This window comes from Somniosus microcephalus, unplaced genomic scaffold (genome assembly GCF_052327205.1).
Source record: "Somniosus microcephalus isolate GS21.2 unplaced genomic scaffold, FLI_Smic_1.0 unresolved_chr6, whole genome shotgun sequence".
Taxonomy (NCBI): domain Eukaryota; kingdom Metazoa; phylum Chordata; class Chondrichthyes; order Squaliformes; family Somniosidae; genus Somniosus; species Somniosus microcephalus.
The window spans coordinates 20987615-21011060 of record NW_028225184.1 but is presented as its reverse complement, the minus strand read 5'-3'; the positions used below and the strand labels follow the sequence as shown (position 1 = coordinate 21011060).

At 43.4% G+C, this 23446-nt stretch overlaps 1 protein-coding gene across 1 annotated transcript; it reads right to left on the bottom strand.

Moving 5' to 3' along the window:
* Positions 1-15534: 15534 nt before the first annotated feature.
* LOC147087107 (putative G protein-coupled receptor 139) lies at positions 15535-23182 on the bottom strand. The gene is made up of 2 exons (XM_085978047.1): positions 23176-23182; positions 15535-16644 (listed from the first exon to the last, which is right to left on the bottom strand). The coding sequence occupies exons 1-2, from the start codon at positions 23180-23182 to the stop codon at positions 15758-15760; spliced, it is 894 nt and encodes a 297-aa protein (XP_085834173.1). The 3' UTR covers positions 15535-15757.
* Positions 23183-23446: the final 264 nt, after the last annotated feature.

Sequence of the window (23446 nt, the reverse complement as noted above, 5' to 3'; positions counted from 1 at the left end):
AGGAAATGCGGGTGGGAAGGAAGACCCAAAACAAACGGGTGGAAAAAATTATATGTAAAAAAGTAATAGGGGACGAGGTTATGATCTGAAATTGTTGAACTCGATATTGAGTCCGGAAGGCTGCAAAGTGCCTAATCGGAAGATGAGGTACTGTTCCTCGCATTGCACTTCGTGGGACATTGCTGTGCACAAATTGGATGCCGCATTTCTGACATTGCAACAGTGATTGCTCCTCAAACGTACTTCATTTGCTCTACAGTGTTTCCTGAGTTCGTGAAATGGAAGACTTTATTTTTTCTTTCGACTTTAACAGGGTGGAAATACCTTGCGCTTACTAAAGCCCCCACAAAACATACTTTCCGCCCTCTTTCACGTCCACACATCTCCACTAACGGGCGGGTAAACCTATATCACTCATGATACACTAGCTCCCAAAGATAAAATTACAAACGTTGTGTGGACCAGCGGTCAGCGCTTTGTAAAAGTGAGAACTGAAGATTGGGCTGAAATCTGAACTGTGATTCAGAAAGTGGGAGGACCAATCATCGGCAGCCAATGAGGAACAAGAGGGGCTGCTCGCTCACCGTGGACACCATCACATATTCAGGCACTACCCATTGAACTGAGCTGTTTCTGGGAGCCTGAGATTAACTCCTGCTCCGATATAATTAAATGTTTGGAGGTGATGAGTCTGTGGGAGAGGCGCTCAAAGAAGCAAACAGCAGCCCTTGGACAGCAGCGCTCCTCTCTCTGTCCAAGGTTTGCGTGCTTAGCTGTCAGTGTGGATGTAGCTCAGTGGTAGAGCGCATGCTTTGAATGTATCAAGGTCACGTGTTATAATTTTTAGTCTCTCCAAGCACATTATGACTGTAATTATGAAAATATAATCTCTATTTTCTCTGACAGAGAGCCAGCTGCCCAGCGATACTGATGGCTCACAGCTTTTAAATACTTTTCTGTTCTCAAGGTTTCTGCTCCTCTTTGAATATTTCAAAAACAGGTCTGTGGCATAAATGCAATGACCAAGGTTTAGTTTCCAAGCTGACATCCGATCTTTGAATCAGCAAGTGAGATGGAAGAACCACAGGGCGTCAAACAGGAACTGGAGCTGTGGCTGCTCGCTCAGCATTGTGACGTCACACAATCTGGCCAGTCTGTGACTGTGGGTGAAGAGCAGCTTCGGCCCACTGAATGTTTCTGGAGCCTCAGCTGTTGTAACCTGCTGCCCTCATAAAGCAACATTCAGCAACTGTGGTTAAAGAAAATGCTTGGAGATGCAACTTAGGCTCGCATACCACTGAGCTACATGTCCGGGGCACCAAGCTAATGACATCAAGGATAGAAGGACTGAGTTCCTTACTTTCTCAATGCCAACATTCATTTGCTGGACTTAAAATAAGCTCCTTTTTTGCTCCAAGTATGTACTGAATATGTGCACCTAATACAACTGTGGGTGAAGAGAAGAAACCAGGGCTCAGCACAGAAGTGTGAAAGGGGCATTGAGCAGGAAGACATGGGGACTCCTTGGGCTCCCCCCTCAGGGAAAAAGGAGACTAAGAGGAGACCTCAGAGAGGCCTTTATCATTATGAAGAGATAACAACATATAATCATAGAATCTTACATCACAGCAGGGGCATTTGGCTCCGTTGTGAGAGTGCCGTCTCTTTGAAAGAACAATCCAATTTAAACCCACAGCCCACTATTTGTCCCATAACTATCCTTCTAAGAACATATAAGAAATAGGAGCAGGAGTAGGCCATTTGGACCCTCGAGCCTGCTCCTCCATTGAATAAGATCATGGTTCATCTTCTACCCCAACTCCACTTTCCTGCACTATCCCAATTCCATCAATTCCTTTAATATCCAAAATTCTATCGATCTCTGTCTTGAATTTACTCAAGGATTGAGCATCCACAGTCCCCTGGGGTGATTAATTGCAAAGATACACCACCGTCTGAGTGAAGAAATTTCTCCTCTTCCCAGTCTTAAATGGCCGTCCCCTTATTCTCAAACTGTGACCGCTGGTTCTATACACTGCAGCCAAATGAAACATTCTCGCTGCATCTAGCCTGTCGAGCCCTGTAAGAATTGTATATGTTTCGAGAGAATATAGGCCTAGTCTACTCAACATATATTAATAGTACAATCCCCCTATCCCAGCAATCAGTCTGGTGAAGCTGTGTTTGCACTCCCTCTAAGGCACGTGTATTTTCCCTTAGATAAGGAGAACAAAAGTTTTCACTGACAGTCTGAATGCTTATCCTCACATATAGCATGTACATTGCACTTGTTGACTAGGATCAGTTTCTGAGGATCCTCGTTTCTATCTCACATCAGTTCCCTTTAGTCAGTCCACTATCAATCAGACTAATCCCGTTGTAACCCTGTAGCTCCCTACGAGGTGTTACCGAGATCTGGAGCAAACTGTTCAGATGCTGCTGCCGACTTCCTTTCGTTAAGTTTCTGCTCATCTCCCCTGTAAACATTAAAAGAAACTGCAGCAAAGCAGCAATTGTGAAGGTTTTGTGACCAGACCAAAATCCGATGTCCGAAACAGAAAGTGAGGTGGAAGAACGACAGGGAGTCAAACAGGAACAAGAGCTGTGACTGCTCGCTCTGCATTGTGAATACACACGATCCCGTCAGCCAGCGGCTGCTGTGAGCTGAGATGTTGAGGAGTCCGGGTTGATGAAGAGCAGCACCGGGCCAATTCAATGCTGCTGGAGCCTCAGATGATGGAACAACTTGCTGCCCTCATGAAAAGTGGATGTTTAAACTAGTGGATGGGGTGCCGAGCAAGTGCACTGTAATCAAGGGAAAAATTAACGGGCACTTGGGAGCTTTAAATTAGTGAAGTAGAGCCACCACGAATTTGTAAAAGGCAGATCGTGTTTGACTAATTCAATTCAAATTTCTGCTAAAGTAACAGGGCGGATTGATGAAGGGAATGCAATGGATGTTGTCTACATGGATTTTAGGAAGGCATTTGACAAATTACCACATAGAAGGCTGGGTACCAACATTGCGCCACATGGAATAGGCAAGTTAGATATGGAATTGGCTTAAGGACAGAAAACATCGTGTTGTGGTAAATGGTTGCCTTGCAGACTGGAGAATCGTAGACAGTGGTGTTTCGCAAGTGTCTGTGTTGGGGCCACTGCTTTTTTGAAATGTTTAAATGACCTGCATATTTGTACACAGAGTAGAATTTCTAAAATTGCTGATGACACCAAACTTGGGGGTGGGTGACAAACAGTGGGGATGATACCAATAGACTGCAACATGACATAGATAGGCTAGCAAAATGGGAAGACAAGTGGCAGATGGAATTTAATACAGAGAAGTATGAGGTGATGCATTTTGGCAGAAATAACAGGGAGGGGCAATATACACTTCATGGCACAGTTTTAAAGAGTGTGCAGGGAGAGAGGGACCTGGGAATTAATGTGCATACGTCCCTGAAGGTGGCAGGACATATTAGGAGTGTGGTTAGCAAAGCATATGGGATATTGGGCTTCATAAATAAAGGTATTGAGTACAAAAGTACTGAAGTTATGATGAACGTTTATAAAGCACTGGTTATGCCATAACGGGAGTATTGCGTTCAGTTGTGGTCACCACATTTAAAAGAGGAGATTAACACAATAGCAAGGATGGATATTAGCACTAATTATGTGGTACCCGTAGGGTTAGAGCTGACACTTACCTAGGGGCAGAAAAAGATAGTGGGAGTTGTATACAAACACCCAAAAAGTAATACTGAGTTTGGGGCTGACATTAAACGGGAAATTAGAGAAGCGTGGAATAAGGGCACAGCAGTTATCATGGGTGACTTTAATCTACACTTAGATTGGGCTAACCAAATTAGTAACAATACTATGGACGAGGAAATAGTAGACTGTATACGGGATGGTTTCCTGGACCAATTTGTCGAGGAAACAACTAGAGATCAGACCATCTTAGACTGGGTATTATGTAATGAGAACGGATTAATTAGCAATGGTGTTGTGTCCGGCCCCCTGGGGAGGAGCGATCGTAATATGATAGAATTCTTCATTAAGGTGGAGAGTGAAGTAGTTGAATCAGAGACTAGAGTCCTGAATTTAAATAAAGGAAACTACGATGTTATGAGGCAGACAAAGGGATTAATTAATAGGGGTAAAATATAATATGAGAGTAAGCTTGCAGGGAACATCAAAACGCACTGGAAAAGTCTTTATAGATATGTGAAGGGCAAAAGATTGGTGAAGTGAAGCATAGGTCCCTTGCACTCAGAATCAGTGGAATTTATACTGGGGAACAAAGAAATGGCGAAACAATTAAATACATACTTTGGTTCTGTCTTCACAAAGGAGGACACAAATAACCTTCCAGAGATGTCGGGGAACATAGGTTTGAATGAGAGGGTGGAATTCAATGAAATCAGTATTTTTAGGGAAATTGTGTTAGGGAAATTGACGGCATTTAAGGCCGATAAATCCCCAGGGCTGGATAATCTACATCCTAGGCTACTTACAGAAGTGGCCCTAGAAATAGTAGATGCATTGCTGGTCATCTTCCAAAATTCTATAGACACTGGAATAGTCCCCATAGATTGGATGGCAGCTAAATTAACCCCACTATAAGAAAGGTGGTAGCGAGAAAACGGGGAATTATAGATCGGTAAGCCTGACATCGGTATTGGGGAAAATGCTAGAGTCCATTATAAAAGATGTAATAGCAGAGCACTTGTAAAATAGTGACAGGATCGGACAAAGTCAACATGGGTTTACAAAAGGTTAATCATGCTTGAATAATCTACTGGAATTTTTTGAGGATGTATCCATTGAATATATAAGGGAGAACCAGTGGATGTGGTGCATTTGGACTAACAGAAGGCTTTCGATAAGGTCCCGCATAAGAGAGCAGCTTGCTAATTTAAAGCACATGGCATTGGGGGGAATGTATTGAATTGAATAGAGAACCGGTTGACAGACAGGAAGCAAAGAGTTGGAATAAACGGGTCTTTTTCCCAGTGGCAGGCAGTGATTAGTCGGGTACCACAGGGATCGGTGCTAGGACCACAGCTGTTCACAATATACATTAATGATCTAGCCGAGGGAACTAGCTGTAATATCTGCACGTTTGCAGACGACACAAAGCTGGGTGGGGGAGTGTGCTTTGAGGAGGATGCAGTGAAACTCCAGTATGATATGGACAGGTTGGGTGATTGGGCAGATGCATGTCAGATGCAGTACAATGTGGGTAAATGTGAGGTTATCAACATTGGTGACAAGAACAGGAAGACAGATTATTATCTGAAAGGCAACAGATTCGGAAAAGGGGAAGTACAAGGAGACTTGGGTGTCCTTGTGCACCAGTCGCTGAAGGTAAGCATGCAGGTGCAGCAGGCGGTTAAGAAGGCAACTGGTATGTTGGCCTTCACAGCGAGAGGATTCGAGTAAAGGAGTAAGGGTGTCTTGCTGCAGTTGTACAGGGTCTTGGTGAGACCACACCTTGAGTAATGTGTGCAGTTTCCGTCGCCTTATCTGAGGAAGGATGTTCTTGCCATGGAGGGAGTGCAGCAAAGATTCACCAGACTGATACCTGGGATGGCCGGAATGACGTATGAATAGAGATTGGGTCAATGAGGCTTATATTCGCTGGAGTTTCGAATAATAAGGGGGGATCCATTGAAACTTATAGAATTCTAACAGGACTAGACAGACGAGATGCAGGAAGGGTGTTCCCGTTGGTGCAGGAGTCCAGAACCAGGGTTTACAGTCTAAGGATAAGGGGTAAGCCATTTAGGACTGAGATGAGGAGGAATTTCTTCACCCAGAGAGTGGTAAACCTGTGGAATTCTCTACCAGAGAAGGCAGATGTGGCAAAATTATTAAATATATTCAAGAAGGAGCTAGATATATTTCTTAAGGCTAAAGGGATCAAGGGATATTACAGAAAGCAGGGACCAGGTTCTGAATTTGGATGATCAGCCATGATCTCATTAAATGGTGGGACAGGCTCGAGGGGCCGTATGTCCTACTCCTGCTCCTATCTTCTATGTTTCTTTGTTTGTATGTTTCTCAGAAGGATGTGAAGACACTTGAGAGGGTGCAGAGGAGATTTAACGGTGATGGGGGATCTTAGTTACAAGGACAGGTTGGAGAAGCTGGATTTTTATCATTACAGCAAAGGAGGTTGAGGTGTGACTTGATAGAGGTGATTATGACAGGTTTGCCTTGGCTACACGGGGAAAGGCTCTTCCCAACAGCTGAAGTTACAATGACTAGGGGACACAGATTTAACCTTTTGGGCAAAAGATACAGGTGGGATGTGCGGAAAAACGTTTTGATTGAGCGAGTGGTGATGATCTGGAAGTCGCTGCCGTTAGAAGAGGCTGGAAGTGGAGACACTCAAATGTTTCTAACGGAGACTGGATAGGCATTTGAGGGAATTAAAGTTGCAGGGCTACGGGGTAAGAGCGGGGGAATAGCACTGACTGGATTTCTCTATAGACAGCCGGCAAGGACGCAATGGGCCGAATGACCTCCATCTGTGCCTTTATGATTCTATGACTATGTTTGAAACGATTGCTTAAGGATTCAATGCCGCATGCTCCCGAACGGAGATAATCGGCCACAGAAATGTCCTTATGACTGTGTAGGTATGATGTTAATTTAGAACAAATTGTTTATACAATTAAGTTAATTCACATCTAAAAACAGGCTGTGCAGTGCGATTTTGAACTGAGTGTGTTTTAAACAGAGTAGTGCGAGTTGAGTGAATCAGGGAGTTAGGTGAGGAGTGGGAGGAGGAGTTCCCTTGCTTCGCCTTTGCTTTTCCTAACTTTTCACCCTGTAGGAATTGGTTCTTACTTTACACCAAGTAAAGAGCTCGAGAGCAGGAGCAGTCAAACAACAACTGCAAAACCACTAAAATGACCTCACAACCATGGAAGGAGCTGATTGCTAAGTAGGACCTGGTGACTAAATGTACATTCCAGTCGTTAAAGTAAAAGTAAGGTCTATAGTTTAGAATAAGTAGTGTTTAAATAATATAAGGTCCCTAGTGTAATTAATGGCCCAGAAATTAGGGTCGGGGGCTTCCCGCGGGTGCAAGCCCCCGAACTACACTTACCTAGCATGCCGACATTTCAGACCTCGGCCTGTGTGGAAGCGTCTGTGGCCCGGTCCAGGTCCCGGCGCGCTGTGCTAGCGTGATACAGCGACGTAGTTAGTTCGATGAGCCAGCTGGGATCACGTGAGTACTGGGCAACTAATCGGAGGTTGCAAAAGTTCATTCATGAGTTTGATAGTAAGAACTGTCAAACTCATGAAAACTCCGGGCGCCCAAAACAGTACTTAAACTTAAAATAAAAGTTAAAAAAATCCCACTAATTAAATGAACTATTAATAACATTAAAAAACTATTTTAAACAATTATTCAAATTTCGGAAAACATTTTTTTTCACGATATCTGGTCCAAAAATAAACTTATCTTACTGTAAATTCTACTAAAATAATAAAATTGTGGAAAAAAAATTTAAACTTTAATTATTGGACCACTTACCTTTTGAAATGCAGTCCTTATGCCCAATTTTTACATTTCTAAAATCTAAAGACTTACCCGCACGGAAAAATCTGTAAAAAAAAACGTAAGTGCAAAGCGCACGCAGAGACTCCCTTGTGCACACGTTCGTTCAGAGGTCCGGAAATGCCGGTTTCCCATGCATGCGCTATGCATGAAAGAAACTGGCACTTCCATCGGGTCCACGCGTGGGTACTCCGTCCATACTCACGTGTTGGGACCCGAATTACTGGGCCATTATTCTTTAATTTAAAGAAAGTAAAGGGAGTAAATTAAGAGTAGGGCATGGCAGGGCAGCTCGGCAGTGTGGAGTGCTCCTCCTGTGCTATGTGGGAAGTCAGGGACACTTTCTGTGTCCAGGGCGAACATGTGTGCAGGAAGTGTCTCCAGCTGCAGCTAGTCGAAATCCGCCTTTCGGATCTGGAGCTGTGGCTGGGGTCACTGCGGAGCATCCGCAAAGCTGAGATCTTCGTGGATAACATGTTTAACGAGGTGGTCACACCGCAGATAAACAGTGCACAGGCAGACAGGGAATGGGTGACCGCCAGACAGAGTAAAATAACTAGGAAGGTAGTGCAGGAGTCCCTTGGGTCCATCTCCCTCACCAACATATTTTCTGCTTTGGATACTGATGGGGGAGATTGTTCTTCGGGAATGCAGCAAGAGCCAAGTCCGTGGCACTAGCAGTGGCTCAGCTGCACAGATGGGGAGGAAAAAGATTTGGTGAGCAATACTGATAGGTCATTCGAACGTATGGGGAACAGATAAACATTTCTGTGGCTGCAGACGTGACTCCGGGATGGTATTTTGCCTCCCTGCTGCCAGGGTCAATGATATCACTGAACGGCTGTAGGGCACTCTTGAGGGGGAGGGTGAAAATCGGAAGCCATGGTTCACATTGGTACCAAGGACATGGGTAGAAAGAGGGATGAGGTACTGCAATAAGAATTTAGGGAGCTAGGTAGCAGATTAAAAGCAGGACCTCAAAGTTTGTAATCTCTGGATTTCTCCCGGTGCCAAGTGCTAGTGAGTATAGGAATAGGAGGATAGAGCTGATGAATGTGTGGCTAAAGAGTTGGTGCAGGAGGGAGGGCTTAAGTTTCCTTGATCACTGGGTCTGCTTCTGCGGAAGGTGGGACCTGAACAAATCGGAAGGAATGCTCCTGAACCGGAACGGGACCAAAATCCTTGTGGGGAAGTTTGCTAGTACTGTTGGGGAGTGGTTTAAAATAACTTGACAGAAGGATGGGATACGGAGTGCAGCTATAGAAGGGGTCGCTGCACAGCCAAATATAGAGGAAAAAACAAGTCATCCTGTAAGGCAGAGCAAATATGTAATGGCACAAGGGTGTATGTCAAGGCTGGGTGTCATTTGTATTAAGGCGAGGAGTCTTGTGAGCAAGGCAGCTAAATTGAAGGTGTTGGTGCAACCATGGGGGTAGGAAATTGTTGCTATCACAGAGACATGGTTGAGGGAGGGGCAGGACTGGCAGCTCAATATTCCAGGGTATAGAATTTTCTGGCGAGACAGAGGGGTGTGTAAAAGAGGAGGGCTTGTCACAATATTAATCAAGGAGTCAATTACTGCTGTATGGAGGGATGATATCTTAGCAGGTTCCTCTAATGTGGCCATATGGGTAGAACTTACAAACGAGAATGGTGCCAGCACTTTGCTGGGAGTGTACTATAGGCCCCCAAACAATCAGGGGGAGATAGAGGAACAGATATGGAGGCAAATATCAGAGAAGTGTGGAAATATTAGGGCAATAATAGTAGGGGATTTCAGCTTACCCAATATTAACTGGGATAGACCGACTGTGAAAGGCTTAGAGGGGCGGAATTCTTAATGTGCATCCAGGAGAGCTTTTTCAGCCAGCATGTAGAAAGTCCACAAAGAGAGGGGGCGGTAACTGGACCTAAATCTAGGGAATGTAGCCGGGCAAGTGGTAGAAGTGTTAGTAGGAGAGCATTTTGGTGATAGTTTCCATAATTCGGTGAGATTCAAGGTAGTCATGGAAAAGCAGAAACATGGACCGGAAATAAAGATTATAAATTGGGGGAAGGCCGATTTTAATATGAAAAGGCAGGATCTGGCCAAAGTGGACTGATATCAGCTACTTGTAGGACAATCCACATCAGAGGAATGGGAGTCTTTCAGAAAGGAAATAAGGAGAGTACAACGCCAACGTGTTCCCGTAAAGGTCAAGGGTGGGTTCAAAAAGCCAAATAAATCCTGGCTGTCAAGCGATATATAAGAATGGATTAGGAATTAAGGGGGGCTTTTGGTGGGTACAAAGGACTAAAAACAGTGGAAGCTCTAGAGGAGTATAGAAAAGACAGGGGCCTACTTAAAAAAGAAATAAGGAGAGCAAAGAGGGGGCATGAAAAAACACTGGCGGGCAAAATAAAGGAAAATCCCAAGGTGTTTTTATAAGTATATTAAATGGAAGAGGATAACCAGGTAAAGAGTAGGGCCCATTAGGGACCAAAGTGGCAATCTGTGTAGAGAGCCGGAAGATGTAGTTGTGGTTTTAAATGAATATTTTGCATCTGTGTTCACTATGGAGAAGGGTGATGTAGGCATAGAAATTAGGCAGGGGGATTGTGATATACTTGAACAAATGAGTATTCAGAGGGAGGAGGTGCTAGCCATTTAAGCAGACATAAAAGTGGATAAATCCCCAGGCCCTGACGCGATGTATTCCAGGCTGATGTGTGAGTAAAGGGAGGAGATTGCAGGGGGTCTGATATAAATGGTCAGAACCTCTCTGGCCACAGGGGAGGTGCCAGAGGACTGGAGAACAGCTGACGTAGAACCATTGTTCAAGAAAGTTAGTATGGATAAACCAGGGAATTACAGGCCAGTGAGCCCAACATCAGTGGTCGGGTAATTACTGGAAAAAATTCTGAGGGACAGAATTATTCTCCAATTGGAGAGGTAAGGGTTAATCAAGGATAGTCAGCATTGCTTTGTCAGGGGGAGATCATGTCTAACAATTTGATTGCATTTATCGAGGGTGTGACTAGGTGTGTGAATGAGGGTAGTGTAGTTGATGTAGTCTACATGAACTTCAGCAAGGCTGTTGAAAATGTCCCACATGGGAGAATGCTCAAGAAGATAAGAGACCATGGGATCCAGGGTGATTTGGCACATTGCATCCAAAATTGGATTAGTGGCAGGAGACAGTCGATGATGGTCTAAGGTTGTTTTTGCGACTGGAAGCCTGTATCCAGTGGTGCACTGCAGGGATTGGCGCTGGGTACTTTGCTATTTGTTGTGTACATTAATGATTAAGATATGAAGGTAGGAGGTATGATCATTAAGTTCGCAAATGAAACGAAAATTGGTGGAGTTGTAAATAGTGAGGAGGGAAGCCTCAGGCTACAGGACGATATAGGCGGGTTGGTTAGATGGGCAGAACAGTGGCAAATGGAATTTATCGCTGAAACGTGTGAGGTGATGCATTTTGAGAATAATAATAAGGCATGGGAATACACAATGAATAGTAGGACCCTAGGAAGAACAGAGGATGAGATGGACCTTGGTGTGCATGTACATGGTGCATCCCTGAAGGCAGCAGGACAGGTAGATAAGGTTTTTAAAATGGCATATGGGATACTTGCCTTCATTAGCCAAGGCATAGCCTATAAGAGCAGGGAGGTTATGAAGGAGCTTTACGCTGGTTCGGCCACAGCTGGAATACTATGTGCAGTTCTGGTCACCACACTATAGGAAGGATGTGACTGCATTGGAGAGGTTGCAGAGGAGATTCACTAGGATGTTACCTCGACTGGAGAGCTTCAGCTATGAAGAGATATTGGACAGGCTGGCGTTGTTTTCGTTAGAGCAGAGAAGGCTGAGGGGGACATGTTGATGTGTACAAAATTATGAGGGGCATAGATAGGGTAGATATAAAACAATGTTCCCCCTTATTAGAGTGGTCGTTAACCAGCAAGCATAGATTTAGGGTAAGTGGCAGGAGGTTCAGAGGGGATTTGAGGAAAAATATTTTCACCCACTGGTTGGTTGAAATCTGGAAATCACTGCCTGAAAGGCTGGTAGATGCAGGAACTCTAAACATTCAAGAAACGTTTAGATGAGCACGTGAAACGCCATAGCATACAAGGCTATGGACCAGGTGCTGGAAAATGGGATTATTATAGACAGGGCTTGATGACTGGCACGGACATGATGGGCTGAAGGGCCTCAATCTGTGCTGTGTAACTCTATGTATTACTCTATTAATGCCATTACAACGACATCTGACCCTCAACCAGAAAACAGTGATATTGCAGCTGATATACATTCCTTTCTGGTGCAAAAGCACAAAAGGAAAAGAGGCACAGCCATGGCTTACAAAAGAAATGAAGGACTCTATTAAATCCAAAGTGAAGTCATATAAAGTTGCCAGAAAATCTAGCAAGCCTGAGGATTGGAAGCAGCTTAGAGTTCAGCAAAAATGTGTCAAGAGATTGATTAAGAGGGGAAAAATATAGTATGAGAGTAAACTTGCAATGAACATAAAGGTGGATTGTAAAACTTCTGCAAGTCTGTAAAAAGAGAAAGACTAGTGAAGACAAATGTACGTCACTTACATTCAGAAATGGGAGTAATTATAATGGAGAACAAGGAAATGGCAGTGCAATTAAACAAATACTTTGGTTCTGTCTTCATGGAAGAGGACACAGTTAACTTTCCAGAAATGCGAGGGAACCAAGTGTCTTGTGAGAAGGAGGAATTAAAGGAACTTAGTAATAGTAAAAATAATAGAGCTGGAGAAATTAGTGGGAATGTAAGCTGATAACTCCCCTGTGTGACAATTATTCCTGTTTAACTTTCCTCTACCTCTCTCAGTTTCTGTCTCCATTTGTACAACAATTTCTCGCAGCTTCCTTTTGCTCACAAACTCCTATCTTTCTCTTAAGTTGTGCTGAATGTGTGCTGCTTTCTTAATTTATATACATGTGCCTTTACTGTTTATGGCTTTCGTCCATGTAATTTCCCTCATTATATTGTTTTCTTTCTATTTTCCTCCATCTTATCTTTTGCCGGTTTCTCTTTCTGCCTTCTCAGTATGTCTGCCCAATAATTTCTCCCTCTCTCGCTCTGTCTCTCTATTCTTCTTTCTCTCTTGTTTCACTATCCATTTCAGCATCTACATCACTTACCCTTTGCATCTTTACCTATATTGATTCGTCTCTTGCAGTGTTTACTTTCTTTACCGTGTTACCTCTGCCTCTCTACGCGCTGCAATCAGTTGAGCAAAGACCCAGAAATGGAAAATCGGAGGAAATCCATCGTTTTGCTCTTCAGTATATCTGGCTGTTATATATTATTATGGACGCCCATTGTTGTTTATTTTCTAACTCTCCATATGCCAGCCCTCTCTTCTTCCTCATCCTCCTGCTTCCCATTGAAACTTTCATTCCCAAATATGTGATCAGCTGTTACATGTACGTTGACGAAACCAGTTTTAATCCTCTGTCCCCTCTATCGCCACCCACTCCCCCCCCCCTTTGATGTCGGACTACATTTCCAATATCCTGTTTTGGATGAGCCATAATTTTCTCTAAACAAACATTGGCATGGCTAAATGCATCATCTTTAGTCGCAGCCACAAATATTGTATCCTAATCACCAATATCAATCCCTACATTGGGCGTTAGCTGCCAATGACCCTCAGCACCTCTCTGATCATAGGTTCTGCGTTATACACAATAGTCACTCTATAACAAAGTTCACCTAATTCCGCGTCAGTAGCATCGCCGCATCCATCTTGCCACACAGAGTTCAGGCTCAATCTACTGAACTCTCCCCTTAGTACATTCCTCCCATCGCATGGATCAATCTATTAAACCGCCATTGCACTGCCTTGACGGCAAGTATACCCTTTCTGTATTAAATAGACCAACCCCGTGCGCAGTACTCCAGGTGAGGTCTCACAAAAGCCCTGTAGTACAATTGTAGTAAGAATTCCTTACTCTTGTACTCGACCCCATTGCACTAAAGGCAAACATGCCACTTACCTTTCTAATTGTTTGCTGTACCTGAATGTACAACTGAATAGTCGTTCAAATTACACTTAAAAATGCTTACAACTCAAAGTTGCTGTTTTACTTGAGGGAGCCAAATGCCTCAAAATTCAGCTTTCTGTTTACAGGCTTAATCAGATCCAGTCGAACCATATGCATTTGTTCAAAACTATCACGCTTATAACTTTTCCGCTTACCATTATTGACGATGAGATAACAGGGCACTTAGAAAATCATAATATGTTTAGGCAGAGTCAACATGGTTTTTTGAAAGGGAAATCGTGTTAAGGAAATTTATTGGAGTATATTGAGATGCAACTGGAAGGGTAGATGAAGAGGAAGCAGGTTATCTGGATGTAGATTATTTGGATTTCCAAAAAGCATTCCACAAGGTGCCACTTACAAATGGCTATGGAAGATAAAGGCTTATTAGGTTGGTGTAAAACACTGGCATGGTTAGAGGATTGGATAACGGGCAGAAAACAGAGAGAAGGGAAAAACGGGTCATTTTGCGGTTGGCAGGCTCTTATTAGTGGGGTGTCGCAAGGGTTAGTGCTTGGACCACAAATATATACAATCATAAATAATGATTTACATGAAGGAACCTATTGTAAAGTATTCAATTTGATGCCGATGCAAAGCTAGGTGGGAAAGTCAATTGTGAGGGGGATACACAGATCCTGCAAAGGGATATACACAGTTTGCGTGTTTGTACAATAAACTGTCAGATGTACTAAAATGTGAGCAAATGTCAGGTTATTCACTTTGGTATAAAGAATAGAAAAACAGAATACATTTAACTGGTGACAAAATATTAAATGTTGAATTTCAGAGAGAGTTAGGTGTCATCGTACAGGAATATTAGTTGGTGGGTGAATAGTTACAGCAGAACCCATGGGGGTTGAGGTTAATTTTTCCTTGTCTTTGCTTGTAGGCTAGTTCCCATGTTACAATAAAGTTGCTCGAGTGAAACTGCTCCAAAACCATACATGTTCCAACTGTGGTTTCATACCGCTTTCATTGATTGGGTGAAATCATATATTGGTAAGGGAATATCTGTCACAAGAGCCTTCAACTGCGTCTTAGAGTGTTCAGATCTTAAGACAATAAGAATTGCTGCTGAATGAAATGTCTAAGATATTGTGGAACGCCGTATCACAGTAAATTTCAGATATTGTTTGATGCAGTGAGAGGAAAGTGGCTCCAATTGTCAATCATGCTATTTACACGGCACTCTTACGGGCCATACTTGTGTCCAGTTTATTTGGCTGGCCTGGTAAGGTCTGTAAAATTATTCCCGCATGAACAACTTCCTGGAAATAGCAATCACTAGCAAGGTCACCCTCTGTGGAGCTGGGTCATGACATTCTTGGACCTCCTTACATTGGAGAGAAAATGGAAAATGGGCGATACGTTTCCAGATTGCCGCGAGCAACCCATGAATTTAATATTATTTAAATTTATGTTTCGATGCCCGCAGTAGCCCTAACTACAGAAATGAATTGGTTATCTTGGCTCTTTCAGCTGTCGCAGCATCAGCGATGTCACCCACAGACGAGTACTGCTGAGGGGGTGCGAATACGCCCGGTCTCAATATTTAATGAAGGTTTTCTGAGGAGAAGCAGGCTGGTTACTGGGGGAGTGACGCTGAGTGGTGGTGAAGGATTTTCAGGTCCATTTAGGCAGTACATCAGCCGTTGAGGTAAATTTAGCTGAGAAGAGACAATCTGGGTATTTCCCGTTGATTGAAAGTTACACTTATATTGTGTTAGTTACAGATGATTCAGGTGATGATGTGCGATGGTTCCCTTCTGATGGGAACAGTTGCTCCAATGATACAATATGCTGCATCATCCTTCCAACTGGCCCTAAATCCACCCAATCAATCATCCTGTGTAACATTAATAATCAGCTGGGCATGTTCAGTCAGCATTTATTTTAATTTTCACAGTTAATAACAGGAAAACATTTAATATTATAATCATACATGTGACGTTACATAACACAGTTTGTTAAGGAGAATATATTACAGTAACCTTCGATTTGCAACTTTGCTTAAAATGTTGTACCAATATCAATTGATCCAATAAACAGGTTTTGATCTTTATTGCAATGGCCGATAAACATTGTATGGATAGACATCAGCTATTTCTATTATTTAAATAATTTTGCAATTAAATGCAGTGGATAGTTTACCCCATTCTTTAGCTCCTCTCTGAATTTACCCTGGGTCAGCACATAAATAAATGTGTTTGTGCAGCAATTGAGAACCTGAAGCATGAATCCCACAGATTCAATGTCATTATCATAATCATACTGAATGGTGGTTGTACGGATAGATAGAGAATAAACAACAATGGTCGTCCATAGCAAAATAAAACTGCCCGATATACTGAACAGCAAAACGATGGATTTCCTTCGGTTCTCCATCTCTGGATCCTTGTGATTCTCTCCATTGCTGAGGCCCCGGAGTCCCCTCCGGACTCGACTGGACATTAAAATGTGTCTAGCGGAGAGAACATTGAGCAACAAAATCAGAACGAATGGGACACAAGGGATTAAAGTAAGAATAAAGACGTCAAATGCTGCCCACGTGGGTGCAGTAAAAAAGGTCAGTTTCCTGACACAACCCCGGGGTACGTTCTCCATTATATATTCAGGGTCAAATACAAAGTACCACGGAATGTTTATTAAACAGCCAAGCGCAATCACCACCCCGATAACAACAGATGCCGTTTTCTCGGTGCAATATTTTGTTTTCAGCTTCAGACAACAAATGGCCACAAATCGATCGAAGGTGAAAACCACTGTGAACCAGACAGAGGTCGCCGTGGCTGCACAAAGCAAGACTGTATTGAGACAGCACACGGGGGTAATCGTCAAGAATGAAACTGGGAAATAAATTTCAACAATGCAGCTTAATATTACATCCGTACAAACAACCAGGAGATCGGCCGTTGCCATGGCCACCAGGTAGCGAGTGATACATTTGGAGAGACCGCACTTTCCTCGGGACAGGATCACAATCGCCGCCAAGTTACCTGCAAGAGATACACAGATCAGTGAGATTTGTTTCCACTCAGACACACTTTATATCCATCGTTATTACAGTTATTTTGAGTGGAGTTTCAGGTTGCTATTGCACTGATGAATGGGATATGATGTGTGCTCTGTTACTTCCAATCTGCTCTATCGCTGAACTCGCATCTTTCTCCAATTTCTCTCCTAGCTCCCCTCATGCCCTCTACGAGCTCAACTTGTCTATGGGACCCACCTGCTGCTCACTTGCTCCTATTCCCACCAAACTGCTGACCACCCAACTTCACTTCCTGGCCCGCATGTTAGCTGATATTGTTAATGGTTCTCTCTCCTCACATACTCTCCCCTCCCCTTCAAACATGCTGTCATGAACAACTGCTCAAAAACTATCCTTGAAGCCTGTGTCCTTGCCAAATACCGCCCTATCTCCAACATCCCTTTCATTACCATGTCCTTGTTCGTGCTGTCTCCTCCCAAGTCCGTGCCCATCTTTCACAGAATTCCATTTTAGACCCCGTCATATCAGCTATCGCCCCCTGCCCGACTTCTAAATCGCCCTTACCAAAGTCAGAATTTGTATTGTATGTAACTGTGTCTGTGGTAAGCTATTCCCTCTCTTCCTCTCCGACCTGTCTCATGCCTTTGTCTGGACAAACCACCTCCAACGCCTCTCCAGCGTCGTCCAGCTGGGTGGGACTGCAAACGCCTGGCTCTATTCTTATCTATATAACCATAGCCTGCAACGGCTTCTGTGCTCGCTCCAACACTGTTACCTCTGCCCCCATCTTATCATCATCTACATGCTACTCATCAGCGATATCATCTGTAAACACAACGTCTTGTTCAAAGGCACGCCGGGGACACCCAGCTCCATCTCAACACCACCTCTCCCAACACGGCACTTGTCCCCATTTTGTCACACCGCTTGTCAGATTGAATGAGGCAAAATTTCCTGCAACCTATTATCGGGAAGACCGAAGTCATTGTATTCGTCCCTGCTTTAAACTCCATTCCCAGCCAACGACTACATCCCTCCGTGGCAAATTTATGAGGCTGGACCAGACTGTGCGCAACCTTGGCATTGTAATTGACCCCGAGTTGAGCTTCCGACCACATATCTTCTCCATCACAAAGACTGCCTACTTCCACCTCCGGAACATCGCCCGACTCAGCCACTGCCTCAGCTCAACTGCTGCTGAACCACTCATACATGCTGCGGTGGCCTCTAGGATTGATTACTCCAAATCTCTCCTGGCAACCCTATCATCTTCCAACCTCCGTATGCTTGAGCTCATCCAAAACTCTGCTGCCTGTATCCCAACTCGCAGCAAGGCCCGTTCACCCAGCACCCCCTGAGGTCGCTGATCTACAATTGCTCCCGGTTCATCAAAGTCTATATTTTAATATTCTCATTCTTGCTTTCAAATCTCACCCTGGCCTCGCCCCTCCCTATCTCTGTAACTTGTACCAGACCTTCAATCATCTGACGTTTCTGCCCTCCTCCAATTCTGGCCTCTTGGGAATCCTGGATTTCAATCGATCCACCATTGGCGACCGTGCCTTCCACTACAAAAGCAATATGGACTGGGCGGGGTGAAGGTGTATTAGGGACTGGGCAGGCTGAAGGTGCAATGGAAGTGGGCTGGGCGAATTTGCAAATTAAACTGGGCGGGGTGAAGGTGCAATAGGGACTGGGCAGTGTAAATATTCAGTGGAACTGGCCATGGTGAATATCCAATGGATGATGTGCAGTGGAGCTGCAATGGAGAACAGTCTCGATGAAGGTGCAATGGAAACTGGGCGATGTGAAGTTGCAAGAGAGTCTGGGCAGGGTGAATGTTCAATGGATGTGGGCGTGTTGGAGGTGCAATGGGGAAGGGGCTAGGTGAACGTGCAGTGGGGCACGGACTAGGCAAAGGTGCAATGGGGATCGGGCTGGGAGAAGGTGCAATAGGGACTCGACAGTCTGATTTTTCACTGAAAGTGGACAGGGTGAAGGTGCAATGCGGTACAGGCTGGGTGAACGTGCAATCGAGAATGGACTGCGTGAAGGTGCAATGGTGACTGGGCGGGTTGAAGGTGCAATAGGGACTGGGCAGGCTGAACGTTCAATGGAAGTCGGTGGGATGAATGTGCAATGGGGAACAGGCTGGGTGAAGATGCAATGGGGAACTGGCTGGGTGAAGGTGCAACGTTGACTGAGCAGAGTGATGGTGAAATTGGGACTGTGGGGTGAAAGTCAAGTGCCAATACAAAGTGAGCCCGGCTGATTAAAGAGAAAAAAATAACTAAAGGTATACATTGAGTACATTACAGAGACAATAATGGAGAGGAAGGCAAATGCGAACACGATGTTCGGAAATAAGCCAATATACAATTAGGAAATCAATGTCGAATTACAAAATTAAATTATCAATCAATATAAAAATAAATATTTCAGAATTCTATAAGCATAGGAATAGTTAAATAGGGATATGGCCACTTAGGAATGGACAGGATAAACTCTAAAATAAAAGCAGTGAAATGAAATAAATTGAACAGTTCTTATACCTCAGTTTTTACCAGGGCCACAAACATGGTGGGCGTGAAATTATCCGAGGAATTCAAAATGCATACCAAGGCTTCTAAGATAGACAGGAGCGAGGTCTTTGATTAGAAGTGCATGTAACACGGGCAATACTGCAATCATGGTGGACTTTAATGTACATATAGACTGGACAAATCAAAAACCACTAATGGTGTGAAGGACGAATTCTTGGAATGCATGCAAGATGGTTTCCTCGATCAGTATTTGGAGGAACCAACCAGGGAACAGACTCTGCTGGATCTGGAATTGTTAATGTGAAAGGGCTAATCAATAATCTTGTGTTAAAGTGTCCTTTACTGACAAATGGTCATAATATGATTGAATTGGAATACGTTTGAGAGTGATGTAGTCCAATCTGAAACTAAATTCTTCAGTCTCAACAACGGAAACTACAAGGGAATGTGGGACAAGTTGAGCATGGTAGATTGGGAGAATATACTAAAAGGTATGAAGGTGGAAATACAATCGCTAACATTCAAGGTAATAATGCATATTTTGAAAAAAAACATATATTTCTCTATGGCATAAAAACCCAAAAGGAGGAGTGATCCAACCAAGGCAAACAAAATAAAATGAACTAGTATTGAGTCAAAGGTGGAAGCTTAAAAAGTTGCCAGAAAAAGGGGTCAGCCTGAGAATTGGGATTTTTTAGAAATCTGCAATGGGTGACCAAAATTTGATAAAGAAAATGAAACTGTAATATGAGCACAAACTAGCCAAAAATGTAAAACCGGATTGTAAATGCTTCTCTAGGTATGTAAAAAGGCAAAGTCTGGCGAAAGTAAATGTAGGTCTTTTACAGTCAGAGACGGGAGAATTTATAATGGGGAATGAGGAATTGGGAGAGAAATTAAATAAATACTTTGTTTCTGTCTTCACGCAGTAAGACACAACAAATCTCCCATAAATACGAGAAAACGAAAGCTGTGGCGAGAATAAGGATTTTTAAGAAATTATTTTTAGTAAAAAAAAACAGTAGTAGCAAAATTAATGGGACTAAAATTCGATAAATCTCAAGGAATGGGTGACCTGCATCCCAGGGTTTTGCAAGAGGTGGCCATTGGGATAGTGGACGCATTGCTTTTCATCTTCCAAAATTTTATAGATTCAGGAACGGTTCCTGCAGGTTTGAGGATAGCAAATGTATCCCCTCTATTTAAGAAAGTGCGGAGAGCGAATACTGGGAACTACAGACCTGTTAGCCTCACATTAGTCGTTGGGAAAATGCTGGAATATATTATAAAGGATGCAATAACTGGGCACTTAGAAACGAATAGTAAGATTGGGCAGAGTCAACATGGATTTATGAAAGGGAAATACTGTTTAACAAACTTATTGGAGTTCTTTTAGGATGGAACTAATGCAGCAGGCAAAGGAGAACTGGTTGATGTGTTGTATTTGGATTTTCAGAAGGCTTCGATAAGGTCACACACAAGAGGTTGGTGACCAAAATTTGGACACATGGAATTGGGGGAAATATACTAGCCTTGATTAAGAATTGGTTAACAGACAGAAAACAAAGAGTAGGGAAAAACGTGTATTTTTCAGGATGGCAGGCTGTGCCTAGAGTGGTACCGCAAGGACAGTGCTTAGGCCCCAGCTATTCACGTTCTATGTCAATGTTTTAAATGAGGGGACTAAATGTCACATTTCCAGATTTTACTGATGTCACAAAGCTAGGTGGCAGTGTCTGTTGCGAAGAGGATGTGAAGAGGCTTCAAGGGGCTCTCGACAGGTTCAGTGAGAGGGCGAGAACAGGGCAGATGGATTATAATGTGGATAAATTTGAAGGTAGAAAAATCAGACAGGCAGAGTATTTCCTAAGTGGTGAAAGATTGGGGAATGTAGATGCTCAAAGGGACTTGGGTATCCTTGTACATGTGTCACTGAAATGAATGTGCAGTTGCAGCAAGCTATTAGGAAGGCAAATGGTATGCTGGCCTTCGTTATAAAACGATTTGCGTACAGGAGTAAAGACGTCTTACTCCAATTATATAGGGCATTAGTGAGACCGCACCTGGAGTATTGTGTACAATTTTGTTCTGCTTACCTAAGGGAGGATATAATTGCCATACAGGGAGTGCAAGGAAGGTTAACGAGATTGATTCCTGGGATGGCAGGACGGTCGCATGAGAAGATATTGAGTAAACTAGGCCTGTGTTTGCTTGAATTTAGAAAAATGAGAAGGCATCTCATTGAAGCATACAAAATGATTTCAGGGCTTGATAGGGTGGATGCTGGGAGAATGTATCCCTTGGCTGGGGAGTCTAGGACCTGGGGCACAGCCTCAGGGTAAAGGGAAGGCCATTCAGGACTGAGATGAGAGGACATTTCGTCACACAGAGGGTGGAGAATCTTTGGAATTGTCTGCCCTAGAGGGAAGTGGAGGCTCAGTCACTGGGCGTATTAAAAACAGGAGTCGATAGATTTCAGACTAGTAAGGCCATCAAGCGATATGACGATAAGGCCGATGCATGGAATTGAGGAAGAAGATCAGCCATGAACTCAGTGAATGTTGGAGCAGGCTCGAGGGGCCTAATGGCCTAGTCCTGCAACTTTTTCTTATGTTCTTATGATAAACTAAACATATGTATAGAGGATAAATCCCGTGTCTGGAAGGACTATTTCCACTCACAGTCAAAGCTAAGGAAGAGACAGCAGAGGCACTGTATATAAATATATGTAAACATTCTTAGAACTTTCATCCAATGCGCTTAACAAGGGTGAGAGGAAAGGTATAGTAATCTTCGCTCAAACATAAAAAAGAAATTTCTCTTGAAACCGAAACATAATAAAGTCTAGTCAGCACGGATTTCAAACGGGAAGCTCCTACTTGACCAACCGTACTGCGTTATTTGAAAAACTAGCAGAGTAGATAATGGTAAGGTAGTGAATATAATATAAATAGACATTTATAAGAGCTTCCACCGCCATAGTAGACTCGTGACTAAGGTACGAGCCTGTAGACTCAGTGGAAAAGTGGCCGAATGGATAGAAAACTGGCTGCTCAATAGAAAACAGAGAGTAGATGTTAAAGGTAGTTGCTCAGACTGGGGAAATGTGGGAAGTGGTGTTCCACAGGGGTCACTATTGGTTACAATTTACAGTAGTGGGTAGGACTTGGGAATCAGAAATATAATATCAACATTTGTGGATGACACCAAATTATGGGGTATAGTTAACACTGCGGATGTTTGCGACAAAATTCAGGAAGTTATTAACAAAATGGAATCATGGAGAGAAAATGATAACTGATTTTCAGTAAATATAATGTGAGGTTGTGTATTTTGGTAGGTGGAATAAGTAGGGCACATGAGACTTGGAAAATAAGAGTCCAAATGGTGGAAGAAAATAAGGAATTTAGGTCTACAAATTCACAAAGAGATGAAAGAAGCCATTAAGCGTACAGTCAAAGCAACGGAGTTCATATCTAGAGGAATGGAAAGCAATAACAGAGGAGATGTGTTAAACTTATATTGAACCTTGGAGAGACCACACTTAGAGTGCTGTGAACAGTTATGATCTGCTTAGCCCAATAAGAGGATAGAAGCACTGGAGAAAGTGCATAAAATATTAGAAAGTGGAACTCGTTAAAATTCATTAAGGCTATGACTGATCTGATCTTGGCCTCGAATCCAATTCCCTGCCCGCTCCCCATAACCCTTGATTCCCCTATAATTCAAAATTCTGTCTATCTCCACCTTGAATATATTCAATGACCCAACATCCACAGCTGTCTGACGGAGAGAATTCCAAAGGTTCACGACCCGCTGAGAGAAGAAATGCCTCCTCATCTCCAATTTGAAACTATGCCACCCTTGTTCTAGATTCCCCCACGCGAGGAAACATTATCTGTGCATCTACCCTGTCAAGCCCACTTAGAATATTGGCCCAGAAATTCGGTTTGGTGGCTTCCCGCGGGTGCAAGCCTCTGACGTGCACTTACCTAGCATGCCGGCCGTTGAGATGTGGGCCTGCGTGGTGTTCCGATCCTGTGCCTCCTCCAACTGCCGGCGCGCAGTGCTTGTGTATCCCAGGGGCGCAGTTAGTTCGAGTCAACCCCCTGGGATCACGTGGGCCATGGAGAGCCAATGGTAGGAGGGTATGCTTCATTCATAAGTTTGACAGGAAGAGCTGTCAATCCTATAAATACTATAAGCCCCAAAACGTAACTAAAATTTCAAATAAATTAAAAAAAAACATTGCATTTTTAAAAT